Genomic DNA, 18,039 nt, shown 5'->3' with positions numbered 1-18,039 from the left:
TTCGTGCATTTAAATGCCACTACAGAATGTCATTAGCCTTTGTGTGCTGTTTCCTGTAGACTGTGTTTCGTCCTTCTTGTTGTGCTACACTCTCCGCTTTTCTTATCTAAAACTGATTTAATAAATACTCGGCCTTGGTACTGAGGCAGATACCAGAAATAGGTGCGTCTTGGACGCGTCCTCTGACGCGTAAAACTTAATCGTGGTTCCATTCGCTGCCTTCTACGCCACGACGTCATCATGGAGGGGCGGGAGCACGGCGTCGAGTGGGTAACCAAACAGCAGCAGGGGAGAAAGCCACCGGCGGATGCGCATCGTTCAGGTGAGATTCAGTGGAATATAATGATAATTACAATGAGGTGAAGGCATTGACGCGCTCTTTGATTCCTCCTGGTTTGCAGGTAAACGGAAGGATTGTTTTATAAATATGAGAAAACTTAGACGCTTACGCTGATATGGTAGCTACGTAGCTAGTATTAGCTAGCAGTGGGCTGACGGTAATGTGTCGCTCGCTGTTAAACCCGCTTTCCATGTTTCACCACCTTATTGATTTGAATTAGAACAGGCAGTAGAGTAGTCTTCAATAGATTTTAATAATGTTACATTATTAGCCCGGTATTATTGCTCTTACGTGGCTGAAGGTAAAGCTGCTACACACATGGCAACGAAATCGTAACTCCTTCGCCCATGAAAACAGGATAATCAGGGAACCATCGAGCCACATTTTTAAGGCGACTGCTCGATATGTACTTTGACAGCTATACTACTGTCTTTCACTCAGGTCATATACATCATCCCGTTATCCAGCTGTAACTTACACGAGGATTGGGTCTTGAATAGAGAAGTGTTGCATTAGGTCACGATAACAGTTTACTACCTTTCAGTGACCTCTCACTGACCAGACATTTCGTGTGTTTGGTGGAGCTCCAGGTTGTGTAAAGCTGAGTGCAGAGACAAAGCTTGGTCATGCAGCTGGCCAGCTTTCACTTCTGAGGAGACGGCTGAAGAATCCTGTGGTGTCCGTAGAAAAAGATCCACCATGTAGAGGATTCCTGAGTGCCGTCTGAATGTTTGATTAAAAACTCTTATGCCTCTTTTCCTCTAGTAATGTTGCAAACACGCTCAAAAGAACTGCGTTGATAGTTTTTGTGACAATTTATTTGCCCACATACCCAGTCACAGCAAACAAGAAAGTTCGGTTCAACCGACATTTCTTGTAACACAAGGGTTTGTCAAAAATCTGCAGTGTCATTCCAGGTGTAACACTGCACATGTGCAAAGCTCACATTTCATTGTTCAGTGATTAGTTGATAACACCAAATTGCGCATACACTAGGTTTTAATGGTTAGAAATGTAAAGGAAAATATCAAGGCTCCGGTAGTGATCTGATTTTTGGAGAAATAGAATTTTTAGTATATGTGTAATATTTTCTAATTGTTAGAGCTCAAAGAAGTTAATAACAAGCTGATATTGGCTATTTGCTGAGTTATCACTATTGGCATTTATGTAAGCTGATACATCAAATTTCATAAAGTAAAGAAGAGGAGATAGATACTAGGGTTCTCACAATATTAGAATTTGAAACTTGATACTGATATCCAGGAAAATACTCAATATCAGTTTTGTAATGCATCCTGCAGCAGTAGAAGTCATGGTGAAGAAATCATAGTTTGAAAAAGTTAACTTGTAATTTTCCCAAATACAAGTTAATTTAACAAAATACGTATTTAAGATGATGTTTAGAGGTTCTGTTCATTCCACAAATTGTTTAGATCATGTCATGACGGATTGTGGGGGGGGGGGGGAGTATTTCAGAGCTAAACAAAAGGGTAGAACCACCACAGTGCCTAGACATCTGAGATCATTTAATCATTGTAGCATTTTGGAAAACTTACAAATTAACTTTAAATAAGATGTGGTGTTAGTTTTATATAATAGCGAAATAAAAAAAACGAAGAAGATAAAAAAAACAAAAACAGTCACTGTGAAAGACTGAACCAGTCACTGCCTGCACTATAAAACTGACCTGACAGCTGGCGGCTAAATTTTTTGAGTTTTTGTTCTTTTTGTGTTTGTTTTTTTTTTTTTTAAACCTTCAGCTCGTGTACCTAATCTTTGAACCATCCTCACTTCTTAGCATGCGGTGACTAAGGCGGAGGCCTGAAGGCGCTGTGGGTCCATTGGTGGCAGTAGGAGCAGGAATCCAGCTTAGATGAAGGATGAAGAGCCCGGTGCACAGATGTAGGGATGTGGAGCATAACCGTGGACAGTCTGGGGCTGGGGGAGGAACCAGCTGCCTACAGGAGGAACAGCGCATCCCCATCTCCAAAGACGTCATCACTTCCTCCTCTGCCTCGGCCATGTGGTTCATCAGGGATGCCTGCGGCATTGTGTGTGCCATCATCACCTGGCTGCTGGTCTTGTACGCTGAGTTTGTGGTGTTGTTTGTGATGCTGTTGCCCTCCAAGAACCTGATGTACAGTATTGTGAACGGGACTCTGTTCAACACTCTGGCCTTCCTTGCCCTCGCCTCTCACCTCAGGGCCATGTGCACTGACCCTGTAAGTCAGGTTGCATTGGATTATTCATGCATACGAATTGTTTTAATTCTCAATGTCATGCTGACGCTTAATGCTCTTTAGCTTTATGAAGTTCTGATTAATGTAGCAGACATTTAATAAAATGACCATTATGGTGATTAATGAGCTGCACATATAACTGAGGTCATCTACTTTATGTACATGTTTCCTGCTAGGGGGCCGTGCCAAAAGGAAACGCCACCAAGGAATACATAGAAAGCCTTCAACTGAAACCAGGACAGGTGGTCTACAAATGTCCCAAGTGCTGCAGCATCAAGCCTGACCGAGCACACCACTGCAGGTAGGGCAAAAAGGATGCGAAATTCCCACTGCCGCATTTGACAATCACAAACTTAGTCCTATGCATCGCTTTAGTGCAGTAACGTCCCCAATTGTAACCTTTCATAAATCCTGAAACTGGTGCAATTCCCATTCTCGGAGGGAGTGACCGAGGTTACTTATTTCTAGCTGCAGCTTACAGATAGAGCCCAACCGATACAGGATTTTTGAGACAAATACCATTATTTGTTCATTTAAACATCTGATATCGGGTGATATATTTTTCTTTCTTACCTATTAAGTATAAACAGATTTCCAGAACATTTGTTGTGTGTAGCTACTTATGATTCCTTACTAAGATAATATGACAGCGGATTCTAAAAATAGGTTTTATTGTCACATCAAGTTGGGGATTACTTGTTTACACTGTGCCACACTCTCCTCGGATCAGAGTCCCTCTGGTGGTCAAAGTATGCAACATCAGCCCTCTAACACAGATGAAGGGTGTTTTCCCTTCTATTGCTTACTTCTCATTTACTGGCTGCTATAAACACATACAAATGCAGACACTAAAATATTTGCCTATAATAAAAGTAGTGATATATTGGTCAGGCTCTATTTACATTTACCCTACATTTGGCCTGCAGGCCACATGCAGGCAAGTTTGAAAAGAGAACTAGTTGTAGAATACACTGTTGAATGTGTTTGGGTGTGATTGCTTTTAAAATGCAGATGTTGTGGTTTGTTTGTTTTTTAGAACCAATCCATAAAGCAACATGAGTGACTAAATAAAGTAACAGACAGTTACAATAAAAGCATATAAAAAACAGGGTGCTACCTTTGTGAGATTCTGTTGTAGTTTCAGAATGATGACATTTTCAGCCTGTTTGAAGGTTAAGAGTTTGTTTTTGGATTAAATTTAGAATTAGGTTTAGGTTCAGACGAAGGTTTGGCTTAACCTGATGGTTACAGTTAGGGAGCAGAGGTTACATTGTGAATGAATACGCTCACAAAGATAGCCAAATAAACATTTGTGTGTGTGTGTCCCTACCAGTCAAAAGTTTGCACACACCTTCTCATTTAATGGTTTTTCCTTATTTTTACTACTTTCTACATTGTAGATACAAACTGAAGATATCGACTTTAAGAAGCAAGATATCGCAGTTATGTAGCAAATAAAAATAATGTCTTATATTTTAGATTACTCAAAAGTAGCCACCTTTAGCTTTGTTGAGAGCGCTGCAAACCCCTGGCCTTCTCTCAGTGAGCTTCATGATGTAGTCACCTGAAATGGTTTTCACGTCACAGGTGTGCCTTAGCAGGCGTCATCTGTGGCGTTTCTTTCCTTCTTAATGGGGTTGGGACCATCAGTTTTGTTGTGCAGAAGTCAGGTTTGTACACAGCTGACAGCCCCATTTGACAGCTGTTAGAATTCATATTATGGCAAGAACCAATCGGCTAAGTAAAGAGAAGTAAGAATCTAACATTACTTTAAGAACTGAAGGTCAGTCAGTCCAGAAAACTGCTAAATCTTTGAATGTGTACCCAAAAACCATCAAGCGCCCCAGGAAGAGTGAGCTCTGCTGCTAAGTATAAATTCATCCGAGTCACCAGCCTCAGAAACCGCAAGTTAACAGCACCTCAGATTAGAGCCCAGATACATGCCACTCCGTTCCGGTTTGTGTTTAGTTGGACCATCATTTCTTTTTCAACAGTACAATGACCCCAAACACACATGGCCTGGCCTCCACAGTCACCTGACCTAAACCCAATCAAGATGGTTTGGGATGAGATGGACTGTAGAGTGAAGGCAAAAAAGACAAGTGCTCAATAACTCTGGGAACTCCTTCAAGACTGTTGGAAAACCATTTCAGGTGACTGCCTCATGAAACTCATCAAGAGAATGGCAAGAGTGTGCAAAGCAGTAATCAAAGCATAGGGTAGCTATTTTGAAAAATATAAAACATATTTTGAGTTATTTCACACTTTTTGTTTATTACATACTTCCATATGTGTTCATTTATAGTTTTGATGCCTTCATTGAGAATCTACAATGTAAATAGTCATGAAAACAAAGAAAAACAATTAAAACAATTATTTAAAAAATAAAAAACACTTTATCACATACCTAAAACAAAATCGTATTGAATGAAATACGACTTTGTATAAAGTACTTTTGCTATTGTGTTTGTAGTTGAATTCCCCTGCAATTTCAATTCTTCTTGTTCAATGAGAGAAATATAGGCTGTTTTGTGCTTGAACAAGTCTGTTGAAGTCAGGTTCAGTGTTTGGAAATGTGAAGGATAGTGGACAGGTGATGATCACTGAGAGAAGCTCTGTATTTGCATTTGTTAAACCTCTTCACTGAGTTTGTTCACATATCAAAGTAGATCCAAAGAGAACCAACATCTTCTCTGTTTGCATATGAGCAAGAATGTTGCTCTCCAGTTGGCTTGAAAGAAACTGCAACTTTCAAATGAAGGCCTTTACCAGGCTTTATATTTTATGTGCATGTAGGCCCTTGCTTTTCGATTTGGTGTTTAGATCATGCATTAGCGTAGTGTAGTTCAGGATTTCTCTTCTATCTGCATCTCAGACCTCTAAAATATCTTTACCTTTCTTTCTCCAAAACTCTTAAATTTCTGCTCCCATGCTCTTTGTGGCGGAGGTGTGGTCCCTGGCTCAGCTGCAGGGGAGGGGTGGTGCAGTGAGATCACGGGGCAATGCCGTGGTGGTTTGTGACATAGGTGTGTGACGTTTTTAGTTAACGATCTCTCTCTCTCGGTGTGTGAATTTTAGTGAAACCGGGGCAGAGAGTGGAGAGGTCAGAATGCGGCTGAAAGCTGCACCTGTGGGTGCCGAGCCGAGGAAACAGACAGAGAGACTGTCAGTAGTGCGTGTCAGCAATAAAAGAGGAAATAAACCCAAACAGTGTGTCTACGTGTGGTCATTCTTCACACTCTTCATCACTTTGCCCTGTATGAGTCACTTGACAGCTCTGTGGTAGCCTATGTCACCATTTTCAATCAAACAGTGTGCAACTAATTGTGATTCAGTGTTCTCTCCCTGATTACATCATTAACAGGGTTAATTTTTAGCCCTGACTTTCACAGTATCTTCTGGTATATAATACACTGCAAAAATAACAATTTCAGTCACTTTGTCTTACATCTGCTTAAAAGCGCCCACATTTTTTTCTCTGTCAGATTTGGATAGTAATCACTTGTAACACCTGTTAGTTGGTAACATTTTAGTCCAGGCTTGATCAGGCTTGGCATGTCTTGAGCCACCCTCACATCTCTCCATCTTCTGATTTCCTCATACGGTTCCACAGTTCCTCTCTTGGCACCCTATCTTCTGCTTTCTCTAGTTTCACAAAGACACAGTGGAGGTCCTTCTGACTCTTTCTATACTTCTCCATCAGCACTCTCAAAGCAAACGTCACATCTGTAGTGCTCTTTTTCTTCATGAAGCCACACTGCCCCTCACTGATCCTCACCTCTCTTCTTATCCTAGTTTCAACAACTGCTTTCACATAAGTTAATGGTTTGGTTCATCGTTGTACATGCATTTAAAATAAAAACAGCATTTCCCTTCAAAATAAAACCAATAAATTTATATTGTGTTTTCCCACAAAACTGCTAAAACCTAAGTCATTCTCAAATGGGAATCTTACCCGACAGCATTTGGTTGCTAGAATGCATCAAACTGCATGATATATACTTATTTAGGTTTGCATCCTAATTTCCCATTTACCTCATGTGAGCTGCATGTAGCCTTGGGGGTGTATATAGAAGGAATATACTAGTAAGAGAGAACAACCTTAGCTCAACTAAACAACTTCAAATTCAGTACTGCTCTTACTCCGTTTCCTGTCAGTACCAACTACTGAAGTGGATTCAGTGAATTCTTGTTGCGATAGGTGATGAACAAACACACATAGAATAGTATAGCTTATCGGGCCTTTATATTGTAATTGTGTTCATAGGCATGATTGTAGTCACAAAGCAGTAAAGCAACATATTAAATCTTCTCAGGAAATCCAGTAATGATTTCCAAACACTCGCTGTTTGCACAGAACACCCAGCTTTAGCACTAGCCTTACCACCAGCTTCCTGTTTGCTCAAATGCAGAGAATGTAAATCCTTAAACTTTAGTATTTGCATTAAAAACCTTCATTTTTTTTTCAGTTTATCCCATATTTCATGTTGTCTTTTAGTTTCTTTGTATATTGACAAAACGTTTTGATCCTGGTTTTCAGTTGAATTTCTTCTCTTACAGTGTTTGCAAACGCTGCATACGGAAGATGGACCACCACTGTCCCTGGGTCAACAACTGTGTTGGAGAGAACAACCAAAAGTACTTTGTGCTTTTCACAGTAAGTCCACTGTTAGTCTGTAAATTGACGAAAAAACACCCTGAAGGTTACACCTGTCACATGATTTTCAATCATAAAGTCACCAGTTGTTGCTATAGAAATGGAGCCGTTTCTTGGTAAATGCCACTCTGTTTGTGGTTAGCCTGTGTTGTCAGTTCCTGCTCATTGTATCCACTTTCTCATTTTTCTTTTTTAACCCAGATGTACATTGCACTCACTTCTCTCCACGCTTTGGTCATGGTGGTCTTCCATTTCCTCTACTGCTTTGAAGATGATTGGACGAGTAAGTGCTTTTTCCTTTTTTTACAGTTCTCTTTAGCCTGCAAACACATAAAGAACAGAGCTCTAGATGTAAATAGACATCTTCCCTCAAACATGACAGTAAAGTAATTTGCTTGATTTTATATTTTGTATTTACATACATAACCATCTTACAATATTCTTCACATTAGTTTCCATTTCTTAAAGGACCATATATCTGTTCTTGTGTTTATCCCATCCTGTTTACATAAATGGGGGACAAACAAACAGAAACGCCTTCTACAGCCACGAAAATCATTGCAATTCAACTAAGGGGGGCACAGGCTGGCTCGTGTGGTCAGTAGATGAGCTACGCCAAATTCCCCTGATCTCAAACCAATCGAGCATCTGTGGGATGTGCTTGAGAAACAAGTCTGATTCATGGAGGCCCCACCTCACATCTTGCAGAACAGATACCACAGCACATCTGTCGAGGGAACCTACACAATATTAGGCAGATGCTCATAATGTTGTGCCTGATCGGTATACATATATGATCTTCATCCACTTTCTATCGGTTATTCTATTCAGCGGTGCTGGGAGTCTGTAGCCTATCCTAGCCCACTGCATCTACATACAACACAAAATCAAAGTTGCACATTCTCTCTCTGGTCTATAGTGGTGTTTGTCCAGCTACATTTTTTTCCATGTGAATTGCCCAGTTTTGAAAATGTTGGCTTTTTTTAGTTTCCAAAGTTATGACCCAGGCACTGCAAAAAAAAAAAATCCACAACTTCTTATCCATAATCAAGGATTCTTATCTATAAACAAGGTTTATGGAATAACCGCGTCATGAGGAAAGAGGTCTTGTTGCTGAGCTTTCAAATGATTTTTTTGGTGGGCTTTTAGTTTGTCAATGCAATTGCTATTTAGGTCCATAATATTAAAGAGAATGCAGGCATTTCTATTGGTGATAAAACCAAGCAACTGAAACCTAAACAATCTGGACATACATCAGACCACAGGCTAGAGGAAAGGATCATTTTGGGCCATCGGACAGATATTTATGTCCTGCCACTATAAGTGTCATTATATGGCAATGCTTGCAACTCCTTAGGACAAATGAAAATATGAAATATTGTTGACATGAGTACATCTTGTCTCTACTTCTTTGTTGTGACATTTATTTTCCTTCCAGTTACTGATGCCGTAACTTCCTGATCCCGTACAATAGTCTTTAAGAAGTTGACCTAAGCTCATACTCGCTGGCTTCAAAGCTTTGCATCGTCACTGTAGAGCTGCAGTTGGATGCAGTAGTTTTTTGATAGAAGTGCAGCAGTTCCTCTATGAATCTCTTCTTTGCCCTTTCACTTCCCTGTGTCCACCTCCCTCCCATTCCCCCAGAGTGCAGTACCTTCTCTCCTCCAGCAACAGTCATCCTCCTCATACTCCTGTGCTTTGAGGGCCTCCTCTTCCTCATCTTCACCTCTGTGATGTTCGGCACCCAAGTCCACTCCATCTGTACCGACGAGACCGTAAGTGACCCAGTTTACCATCCTGTTAACCACCTCCTTTTAACTCCTCTGTGCTTCAGGACTTCTCCCTGCTGCTGCAACTCTCAACTTCTTTTAACATGAATATCTTTAACGTCTCAAAACATCAGCTGACGTCTCTTACTCTGCAGCAGAACTTCAACCTTAAGTGCCTTAAAAGCAAATAATTTGAGTTACACCTACCATCATATCAGAAATTGCAGAGGTGGATCATAGACTTCTGTAGAGCCTGATTTGTTTTTGCAACCAAAGGAAGTCACCTCCTACTGGCTGTTTTTCCATCTTTTTTATGGCAGAGTGACAATAACAATGCCTCAACTCCAACCTGCCAATGTTTAATTCATACTGTCTTTTAAAGTATGAGGCAACTGTGGCTGTGACTGTTGCAGTATCAATCTGTAAATAGGACCTTTCCTCACACGAGACATTTAGACTCAGCAGGAAAAGTGCAGGTGTAACTCATAACAGCAATAATAGTAACATCTCAGTCCTTTCCAGACTTGTGGATTAATGTGATACAAAATCAAGCAATTCTGTACTCCTGTGCTTCTTTCTGTTGTGGAGATGTCTCATGTAACAAAAGGTTCATTAGCCTGATTTATCTATACATCCATCCTCATCCTTCTCCCAGTGTTACTACCCCAACTATATATAAGCTCTCTCTCTCTCACTCACTTTGTCTTTGGTGAGCTAGTTAAAACTGAATAAAGTCACAACTTTTCACAGGCAAATAGTGCACGCAGCTTTGTGTGCATTGGCTAGCTCACTTTAATAAAGGAGACTAAAACACAAAGTTTACCAGTTAAACTGCTGAGCAGAGTCCAGATTTTACACCTGCTCATTACCAGTAGTCTGCCCCCTGGTGGTGAGTCTAATGTGCTGTTCATGAAGGGCAGGCCTGTATGCAATTTTATAATAAAGGTCCGTTTGTCAGTGTATCAGCGAAAGAAGGAATCTCTGTCTTCTCAAGTTTGGAGCTGAAATAATCAAGCACACGGCGCCTGTGTGCATGGGAAGCATAGCTCACCAAACCAAACTCTCCCTGTTTTCAACTTCTTTTTGTCTGCAACTCCAGACCTTATTTATTATGAAGAGAGGGCTTTAGCATACACAGGGCTGTGCAACACACAAGGGAAGGGCACAACATCGGCTCTCCACTGTCCTAATTCAGCAGCGCCTGACGTGCAGCCCCCGATGATCTTATTTTTATCTTTCTAATACAGAAATGGGTATTTGGAGTTTGTGATTACTGTGATCGCTGGGCCGCAAAAGCACACCAACTGAAGTTTGGTTGTCTCTCGTTTTCAGGGCATAGAGCAATTGAAAAAGGAAGAGAGAAGATGGGCTAAAAAAACTAAGTGGATGAACATGAGGGCGGTATTCGGACACCCTTTCTCCATATTGTGGTTTAGCCCTTTCTCCACCCCCGACCACGGGAAGGCTGAGACCTACCAATATGTGGTGTGAAGGCTCAGCACAGGGAGTGATCAAAACCAAAGTGGGAAGGCCTGCACCCCCCCCCCCCACACACACACACACACAGCTCAACGCGATTTACACTGTATATCCCACATTAGCAATGGACAGCTTTTCATGTGCTTTTTTTGTGTTGCCAACTAAGTGCTCTATACGTTTTATTTTTGTGTTGCCTTGAGTGAGTCGAGTTGCAGAGAAAAAGAAACACTTTACAGTCGTGTTTGCAAACACTGTGATGGATCTGTTTGTTTCTGACCTGCTTTCTTTCTCCTCTATCAGAAGCCCCTCTCTCTTCTTACTGTTTCCTTTTTGCTTCTCCCTAAAGGGTTAGTTCAGCTAAATTATAAAGAAAAAGCAGGTATTATGTATTTCCTGTAATTGCCAGCTAATTTCATTACAGTGAAAATAGGAAATGATGTATAAGGTAAACAAAAATGCTTCATAAACTGGCGAAGCACCGAGTTTTAGGACATTTTAAGGACTATTTTAGGGTAAAACTGGCTGGAAACTGCAGGTCTCCAGATTATATTAAAATCACACATCAGGGTTAGAGTTACTGTAATTCCACATTAGCTATTCTGATGCCAGTAGAGAGCTTGGTGGATTTTTTTAGATGAACTGACCCTTTAAATATTACTCAATGTCAGTGTGTTCCAGACATGGACTGGATAAAGCTTTTAAATGGGTCTACTCAGGAATGGATTGTCTGAACCATTCAGTAATCAGACCCACGCTCAGGCCGACCCTCTGTTATAGTGCTGTACATAGCACATCAACATCTTGCCTTTGTTACAGTGGGATTTTTCATAGTTACTGAAAAAAATCTCTCAAGAATCAAATGCAAAGAAAGTGAAAGCAAAACACAACAATTCTAAAAAAGAATTGACATTAGAATTGCATAGAGTGCTCCATTTGGTTATGATAATCTTCACCTTTGTTTCTGGGTTCAGACTTTTCCTCTTTGGTCTTTTTTTCAGCCCCAGTTCTGACACAAAGCTCTCGTGTGGGCTAGTTACACTTAGATGAACATGTCAGTGGACTGAAAGTAAAACTCCATTAATTAGAGAATGGGCTATCCCTCAGTCTGTCCTAACTGAGATGTTATTATGACTGCTGTTGACATTAGAAGGTATTACCGCTTGTTGAATCTGTGCATCACTGACTGTTGTCTAAAAGTAGCTGACCAATGGGGACGCAGCACTGTAAGGCCAGCCATGAGAACTTCACAACGGTGGCGCTCTTGTAGTTTCTATGTATGTTCTACCTTTGAGTGTTTTTGCTCTTCTTTGATTCACTTTTTTCATTCTTGGGAGATTTTTTTAAAATTTCATTAATAGGACAAAAGTTAATCCAAAGACTTTTGGTCTGTTATGTTTGTGATGAGAGTTCTAATTTTCCAAATGGATCCCTTTTCTTCCCTATTAGCAGTGACTTTCAGATTGTCTCATTCTTACATTCAGGGTGGAGTTGAAAGCAGTTTTGAAAACAGAGCTCTGTTATCTCATCATGTAAAAACCTGCACATTACACTGCATTTAACCGTTTGGGTTCTCATTAATGTAAGACTACACGAGGCAAGGGATCGCAGTGGTACCAAAAAGCAGAGCTGATAGCCTGCTGTGACTAAAGGATAGCAGATGTACTGAATATTTAAAGTGGGCTTGTTATGCTCATTCCCAGCTCCACAGTTCCATTCTTGGTCTCTGTTTTCTTTAAACTGTGAATCATGCAAAGCTAAGCTAGTAATCTTTATTTATCCTGTGAGGGACCTTTGTGCTCATCTGAAACGAGGTGGTGTAGTTCCCTACCTTTGAGGCAGCCCTTTCTCAAAACCAACTATATTCTGATTGGCTGCCTCTTGTAAAAAGAATGTTTGAGTTGGATGGAGCTTCTGTGTCCACAGTCAGAGCCAGAGAGCCATGTTAGAGAGATCCTCTGTCTTTGACATCAAACAGAGGAAAGAGTAGAACAAACTGTTTGAAACTGAGTTTAGAGCAGTCTGAAGTCTCACCTCATTATTTGAAACTTATTTAATATAAGCACCCAGCATAATAACACAAAGTATGGCTCAAAATAAGGAAAAGCAAAACAAATTAGGTCTGATTTAGTAGCTGACCCTTGATCAGCTATTGAAAGTCCATTTTGGAGGATCTCTGTGATTAAACAAAAAAGACCAAAAAGTCACGCTGCAGCCTAATCATGTTTTCAGTGATTTTTAGCACCTACAACATTGTCCCTGTTTCCTCTCTGATACATGCTCAAGAAAAACAAAGCCTCTTGGAAGACAGAAATGCATCTTATTTTTGGCTAAAACAAACCAGGAGGTTTCTGTTTGTTCCAGCAAACAGATCCAGATTCTCAGTGTTTAAGCTGGCAGTCTGAGTTCTGCTAAAGGAAGGAAAGGGAAAGCCTTTCAAAGGTGACTGATGTCGACCTCAGCCTGTCTTTAAGCAGGAAAAACATGTGGGTTAGAATGATGCTGACAGTCTGTCAACATATGTTCATTCTGGATTTTGTTTTTTATGTTGTTGGGGGTTTTTTTGTGTTATTTTTTTTATAAGAAAGGTTTAGCCTCCTACAGTAGCCTCCCACTAACACTCTGTTTGCATGAATACGTGCCAGTGAATCACAGCTCTAAGCCCATGTGGTGTTTTGATGTTGTGAGCGTGTGCCAAATTCAATAAAACCCACAATTCTGCGATTATTTGGGAACCCTTTGATATGAATTTGCTCTGAAGGGACACTGGCTTCAGTTTAAAATCCTCTTCGCTGCCGGAAATGTATAAAATCGTGTTCGGAGTTAAAGAGAAGACGTGGATTTAGAATATTCATTTCTGCACCATGCCAGCCTACAAAGCATTTAACCGAGGTATTAACATTCACTATCCAATTTAAAGTCGTTAAAAAAGAAGATTTAATTTCACTTTGTATTTCTTTGTATTTATCATTTGAGATTTTCTCCTGGGTGAACTGCTTTGTTCCAAAGTGTGCGGTTTTATTCTTCTATTCTTTGTTTACATGATATTGTGTGTATCCTTTGTTTTTGAATGCATGGTACAGCTGAAGGCTAGTTTAATTGTGTATGTGAAACACTGCTGGTATGATGAAGCAGCTGAGTGACGGCAGAGATTATTATTATTATTGTTTTGTTTTGTTATTTTTACAGAAATTTTAATTCTTTCTAAATATTCTGAAGAGATTTCAGCACGTGCACAGAGAATAAAATCTTCTCAGATGCAATGCAACAACTGTGTTTGCTTCCTTTGTGGAGGTGCATTTATTTACTTTTGCCTGTCCCTTTATTTTATATTCAAATAGTAATACCGGAGCAGATGTGGGTTTTTTGTTGGGGTTTTTTTCCCTCCTTCTCCCCGTGCACACAGTTCTTATATGGCCCTCACATCCTGCATTTTCCCTCCGTCCTTGTCTTCCATTCTGCTCCCACGTCTGGGATCCTCCTCCCCCCGATACTGTGTCCTCTCCTCACTCATGCATTTTTGCTTTGGTTGATAACTCACTCTGCCGAAAGCTTTCCGAAGCAGACAGCCCTTTGTAATCTTGACTGAGGTAAGCTTGCGAACAGCAGTCACATTGGCCGTCCCCATCAAGCTTGACATGTCACATGTATGCACGCTTCAATCAGAAGGCCGACGTGTGCTTTCAGTTCCTCCTTTGCTGTTTTACTTCAACCAAACGGTTTGAATGAATGAGTGAGTTCTGTCTGTGATGCATGTGCCATCTGTTTATTTTTGAAGTGCATGCCAGTCTTTTTGGACAGCAGCATGAAATGTTGGGCATGTTTCTTTAAAAACAAATTGAATAACATGGAACCTAAAGCATTTAGAGGACACTGTTAAAACTCATCAGAAGTCAAGTCATCTAACTTCTCAGTTAGTGTTAACTGTAACTTGTGGCCATGAAGCAACCTTTGCACCAGTACACTAGAAGATGGCTGTAAAATCCACTGTTTGCACTGCATAAATATAAGTCCCAAAGTTGAAACTAATATTAGATTCAGCCGTCTGAGTTACCCAAATGGATCTTTGACTGTCACTAAAAATACTCTGTCAAGACTCAGGTTGTTTTTTTTTTACATTTACATTTAAAACACAAAATTCCCGAAAACTACCTTCAGTGGCATGTACTTGAGTTTCTTAACTAAGCATAAAGACTATAAACAGGGCACCTGCTAGCCTAACCCCGTAAGCACTCTAAAGCTCACAGAACTACATGTTGCCCCAAAAAGTTGATTCTGTTCATTTGGACGGAGCGTTTTCAGTGGGAGAAACGCTTTGTCACTCATCCAAGTGACTTCTTTAATGTCAGCTGATTGCAGGTTTACTTCACCTTATAAAACAGTACCTTTGCACAATGACTGAAACCTCCACCGGCAGGAGTCAAGGAGGCAATTTACGACCATCTATGAATCGAGGAGGGGGCTTAACGGTACCTCCTGCCATGTTACAATGCTGTGATTGCAGCCATTCCCCAACTCTCTGTGAATGGTACTCATGACCATTGATCAATGGTTTTTGATCAGTGCTGATAACAAATTTGCATATTAATGATCAAAAAACTCAACTGCCCATTGTTCGCCATTCAGTCATTATGCACATGTACTAGGATGAAGCGTTTTCAGTGGGAGAAACGTTTCGTCCAGATGAACAGAAGCAACTTTTAAGGATTTCCTAACCTGGATGATTGAGCATGCATCCAGATGAGTACATGTTGCTTTAGGTGAATATCTTGGAACACAGTCCTTCTAAAATAACTTCTTACATTAGTTCTAGAAGTATCTGTCAGCGTTACTTTTTGCCATTATACATTAGAAATCAGAACTGTTGGCCATCTTGAAATGAACCCCAAAACTAACAAACTGGAGGGAAAAACAATCCTATCCCACCTTCTCAAAGTTCAGGGTGACCTCTTCAAGTGCCTTCTGTTTGGACAGCAGTCGTGAACCCCAAATATTGAGTCTACTTTAATGAATGGCAAACATTTTTGAAGCTGGAGCGTGCCTACTATCAGTCAACACATTGGACATCAAAGCCAGAATCGCATCCAAAAACTCAGACATTGCGTATTTATCAAGCAGGGCTTTAAAGACTCCTTAAAAATGACTGATTTAGCACTTCTAGAGAGGCTGACATGTTTTGAGTGGGAGCCAGGTGAAAGCATCATTACTGTTACTGGTGTTGTATTATAAGCTGCTTCCTGCATTAGCCTAAGCCTCAAGTTTGTGGTAGCTGGCACTTGGTTTGGATTAGGAAGTAACATTCAAAGGTCTGAGGATAAAAATAAACGGACAAATTATTACCAAGAGGGCATCCACTGAAGCCTCATTTACTTCAGCTGGACTTAAATGTGCTTTGAGACAGTCAGCCAGTCCAAATATGTCTCTGGTGCTTTGTTGTAGGAACAAAGACCTGTAAAAGTAATCACATTCCCATCAGCCTCAGCTGCAGTTCAGTTTAGGTGTTAATTAGCAACCATTAGAGCAGCTGGCTCCACTGCCAGTCCCGTTCTCTTTGCTTCCTGGCCAGTACACACAGGATAAATGGCAGCAATGACAAGTAAATGATTAAACCCTCAACCTGAAGACTTTTTATTTTATTTTTTTAAATAAGCTGGACATGTTTAAGTGTCTGAGGGACTAGCACAAAAAAGCAAAACCATCACATAGTAACATACTATCACCAGTTTTGTGTTGTGGATGTCATTGGTGGTGCATGCAGGTGATCCCATGCAGTGCTTTTTTTTTTTTTTTTTTTTGCGCTTTGTTTGTCTCTCTGCCCCTTCACCTCAGAACCTCACTGTTTTTTGTCTCCAGGGGATCGAGCGGCTGAAGGGGGAGACGGGGAAGTGGGGGAAAGTTCCGTGTTGGGAGGCCATGCAGATTGCATTCGGAGGCCCCTTCTCACTGTCCTGGTGCAGCCCTTTTTCAGGCTTGAGCTGCAAGAAGAGCCCTGAGCACCACGTCGCCATCCCCCAGGGAGAGATCATCGAGGAGGATGTCATCGAGATACCACTCAACTAGCGCCACCTGCTGGGGAAAGCATAAATTGCAGACAGGCAGGATTTCTTGACAAGCACAAAGATATTTTTGAAACTGGACTTTCTACATGTTGAAAAACTGCCCAGAATTTATTTTAATTATGTATGCATTTCTTTATGTACAGGACTTTTTTCTGGATATATTTTACAGTTTCTGTTCCTACCTTCAGTGTAGCCATTTGATAGGTGTGCAGAGCACCCATTATCAAACTTTTGTATCTTAGCTTAATACTTGCACACATAACTGAAGGTCTAATGTGCATTTTAAGGATCTCATATTTCTCTACTAAATCTGCCAAACCTGCAGCATTTTCCTGAATTTGTCTCTAGGAAAACGCTGTGAGGACTCAAAGCTCAGTCAGCTCAGTGTTTGGAGAAGAGAATACTGTAAAGTGCCTCCCTGAGCTGCCTCAGAACACCACTAACAGCAGCTCTGCTCCAGCACTGTAGCACAAATGGTTCCTTTCAACCTTCTTGCCTTCCCCCCCAGATTTGAACAGCCAGTTTCACAGATAACGGTTAAGCCTAGAAATACAAACTCTCCATTTGGAAAAGGTTTTTAGTCTAAGATTAGGCTTGACCCATGTCTGAGAAACTAGTTCGAGCTCACCTCGTGCCTTATCTATCTTTACTGAGCAAATGTTTGAAACACTACATTGTTTTATTACTCATCTTGATTCCAGACTGTCTCAAGTTGCCATTTTCATATTTCTCGCTCCATTGCACATGTGGGAAAAGGGCAGTAGATGACTTCATATAGAGGATTTTTATTGTGTGTGTATGTAAGCTGGAGGATAAGGGCTTCTAACTGCTAAATGGCTGCTGGACATTATGGGATCACTTATGTTTAATCATGTTTACATTGCTTTAATAATCTACTCATTGTGTGGGTTCCTTCCTTATATGAATGGTCATTCTTTTTTGTTTGTTTGTTTTAAATCTAGTGACAGATTATTTGTTTGTTTTTAGCAAATACATCTGCAGTGTTTGAATTGTACACCAAAAGCTACTGACAGTCCAGTTCAAAACTTAATAGGAACATTTTTTTCATACAGCCTTATCATCTCATCTAATCGACTGCGAGAAAGGAAAAAAACATATTTATCAACGTGTCAGAGCACTCCTTACGTTGTGGTACATCTTATCTCCTGTTGTGTTTTTCTGCACTGATTCCATTCTGTTCCACTGTGACCACTTTCAGCTCTTCTGCTTCGATGCCTTTGATGATAGCCAACCACAGAAGACAAATACAGCTGTTGTGGTAGAAGTGTGTATCATAATTGGAGAAAACATTACACCTCATTTGCAGCTGAGGCACAGCTAAGTGGTCTGGAATAAATGGGTGTTCAGACAGAACAGCAGGCATGTTGTTTGTATCGTCCTGGGGGAAACACGGTGCCCTCCAAATTTTCATTCAATTTAATTTGAACAAAACACATCTGCACACCGGAGCTTGGCTTTATCGTTCAGTAGTTGTCAC

The 18,039-nt window shown here is 40.6% G+C and overlaps 1 protein-coding gene across 2 annotated transcripts; it reads left to right on the top strand.

Moving 5' to 3' along the window:
• The first annotated feature begins 257 nt into the window (after nt 1–257).
• On the top strand, nt 258–17,580 carry zdhhc3a (zDHHC palmitoyltransferase 3a). 2 transcript variants are annotated; one of them, XM_085366120.1, is made up of 7 exons: nt 258–322; nt 2,139–2,562; nt 2,757–2,881; nt 7,141–7,237; nt 7,439–7,520; nt 8,882–9,012; nt 16,336–17,580. In XM_085366120.1, the coding sequence occupies exons 2-7, from the start codon at nt 2,221–2,223 to the stop codon at nt 16,540–16,542; spliced, it is 984 nt and encodes a 327-aa protein (XP_085222246.1). In that variant the 5' UTR covers nt 258–322; nt 2,139–2,220; the 3' UTR covers nt 16,543–17,580. The 2 variants fall into 2 exon arrangements, with proteins under 2 accessions (XP_085222246.1, XP_085222247.1); XM_085366121.1 differs by lacking the exon at nt 16,336–17,580 and adding an exon at nt 10,339–13,730.
• The last annotated feature ends 459 nt before the right edge of the window (nt 17,581–18,039 follow it).

This window comes from Diplotaxodon limnothrissa, linkage group LG11 (assembly GCF_057381915.1).
Source record: "Diplotaxodon limnothrissa isolate DT_005_m linkage group LG11, D_limnothrissa_male_GT1.1, whole genome shotgun sequence".
In the NCBI taxonomy this organism is placed as follows: Eukaryota; Metazoa; Chordata; class Actinopteri; order Cichliformes; family Cichlidae; genus Diplotaxodon; species Diplotaxodon limnothrissa.
The sequence above is the reverse complement of the archived record's forward strand: the minus strand, read 5'-3'. Positions and strand labels throughout refer to the sequence as shown.

Bases quoted from the DNA above. Each gene is read 5' to 3' on its own strand.
- zdhhc3a (XM_085366120.1), top strand. From the start codon at position 2,221: ATGAAGAGCCCGGTGCACAGATGTAGGGATGTGGAGCATAACCGTGGA. The intron at 2,563-2,756 runs GTAAGTCAGGTT...GTTTCCTGCTAG, and splicing joins GGGCCATGTGCACTGACCCT to GGGGCCGTGCCAAAAGGAAA. The intron at 2,882-7,140 runs GTAGGGCAAAAA...CTTCTCTTACAG, and splicing joins GACCGAGCACACCACTGCAG to TGTTTGCAAACGCTGCATAC.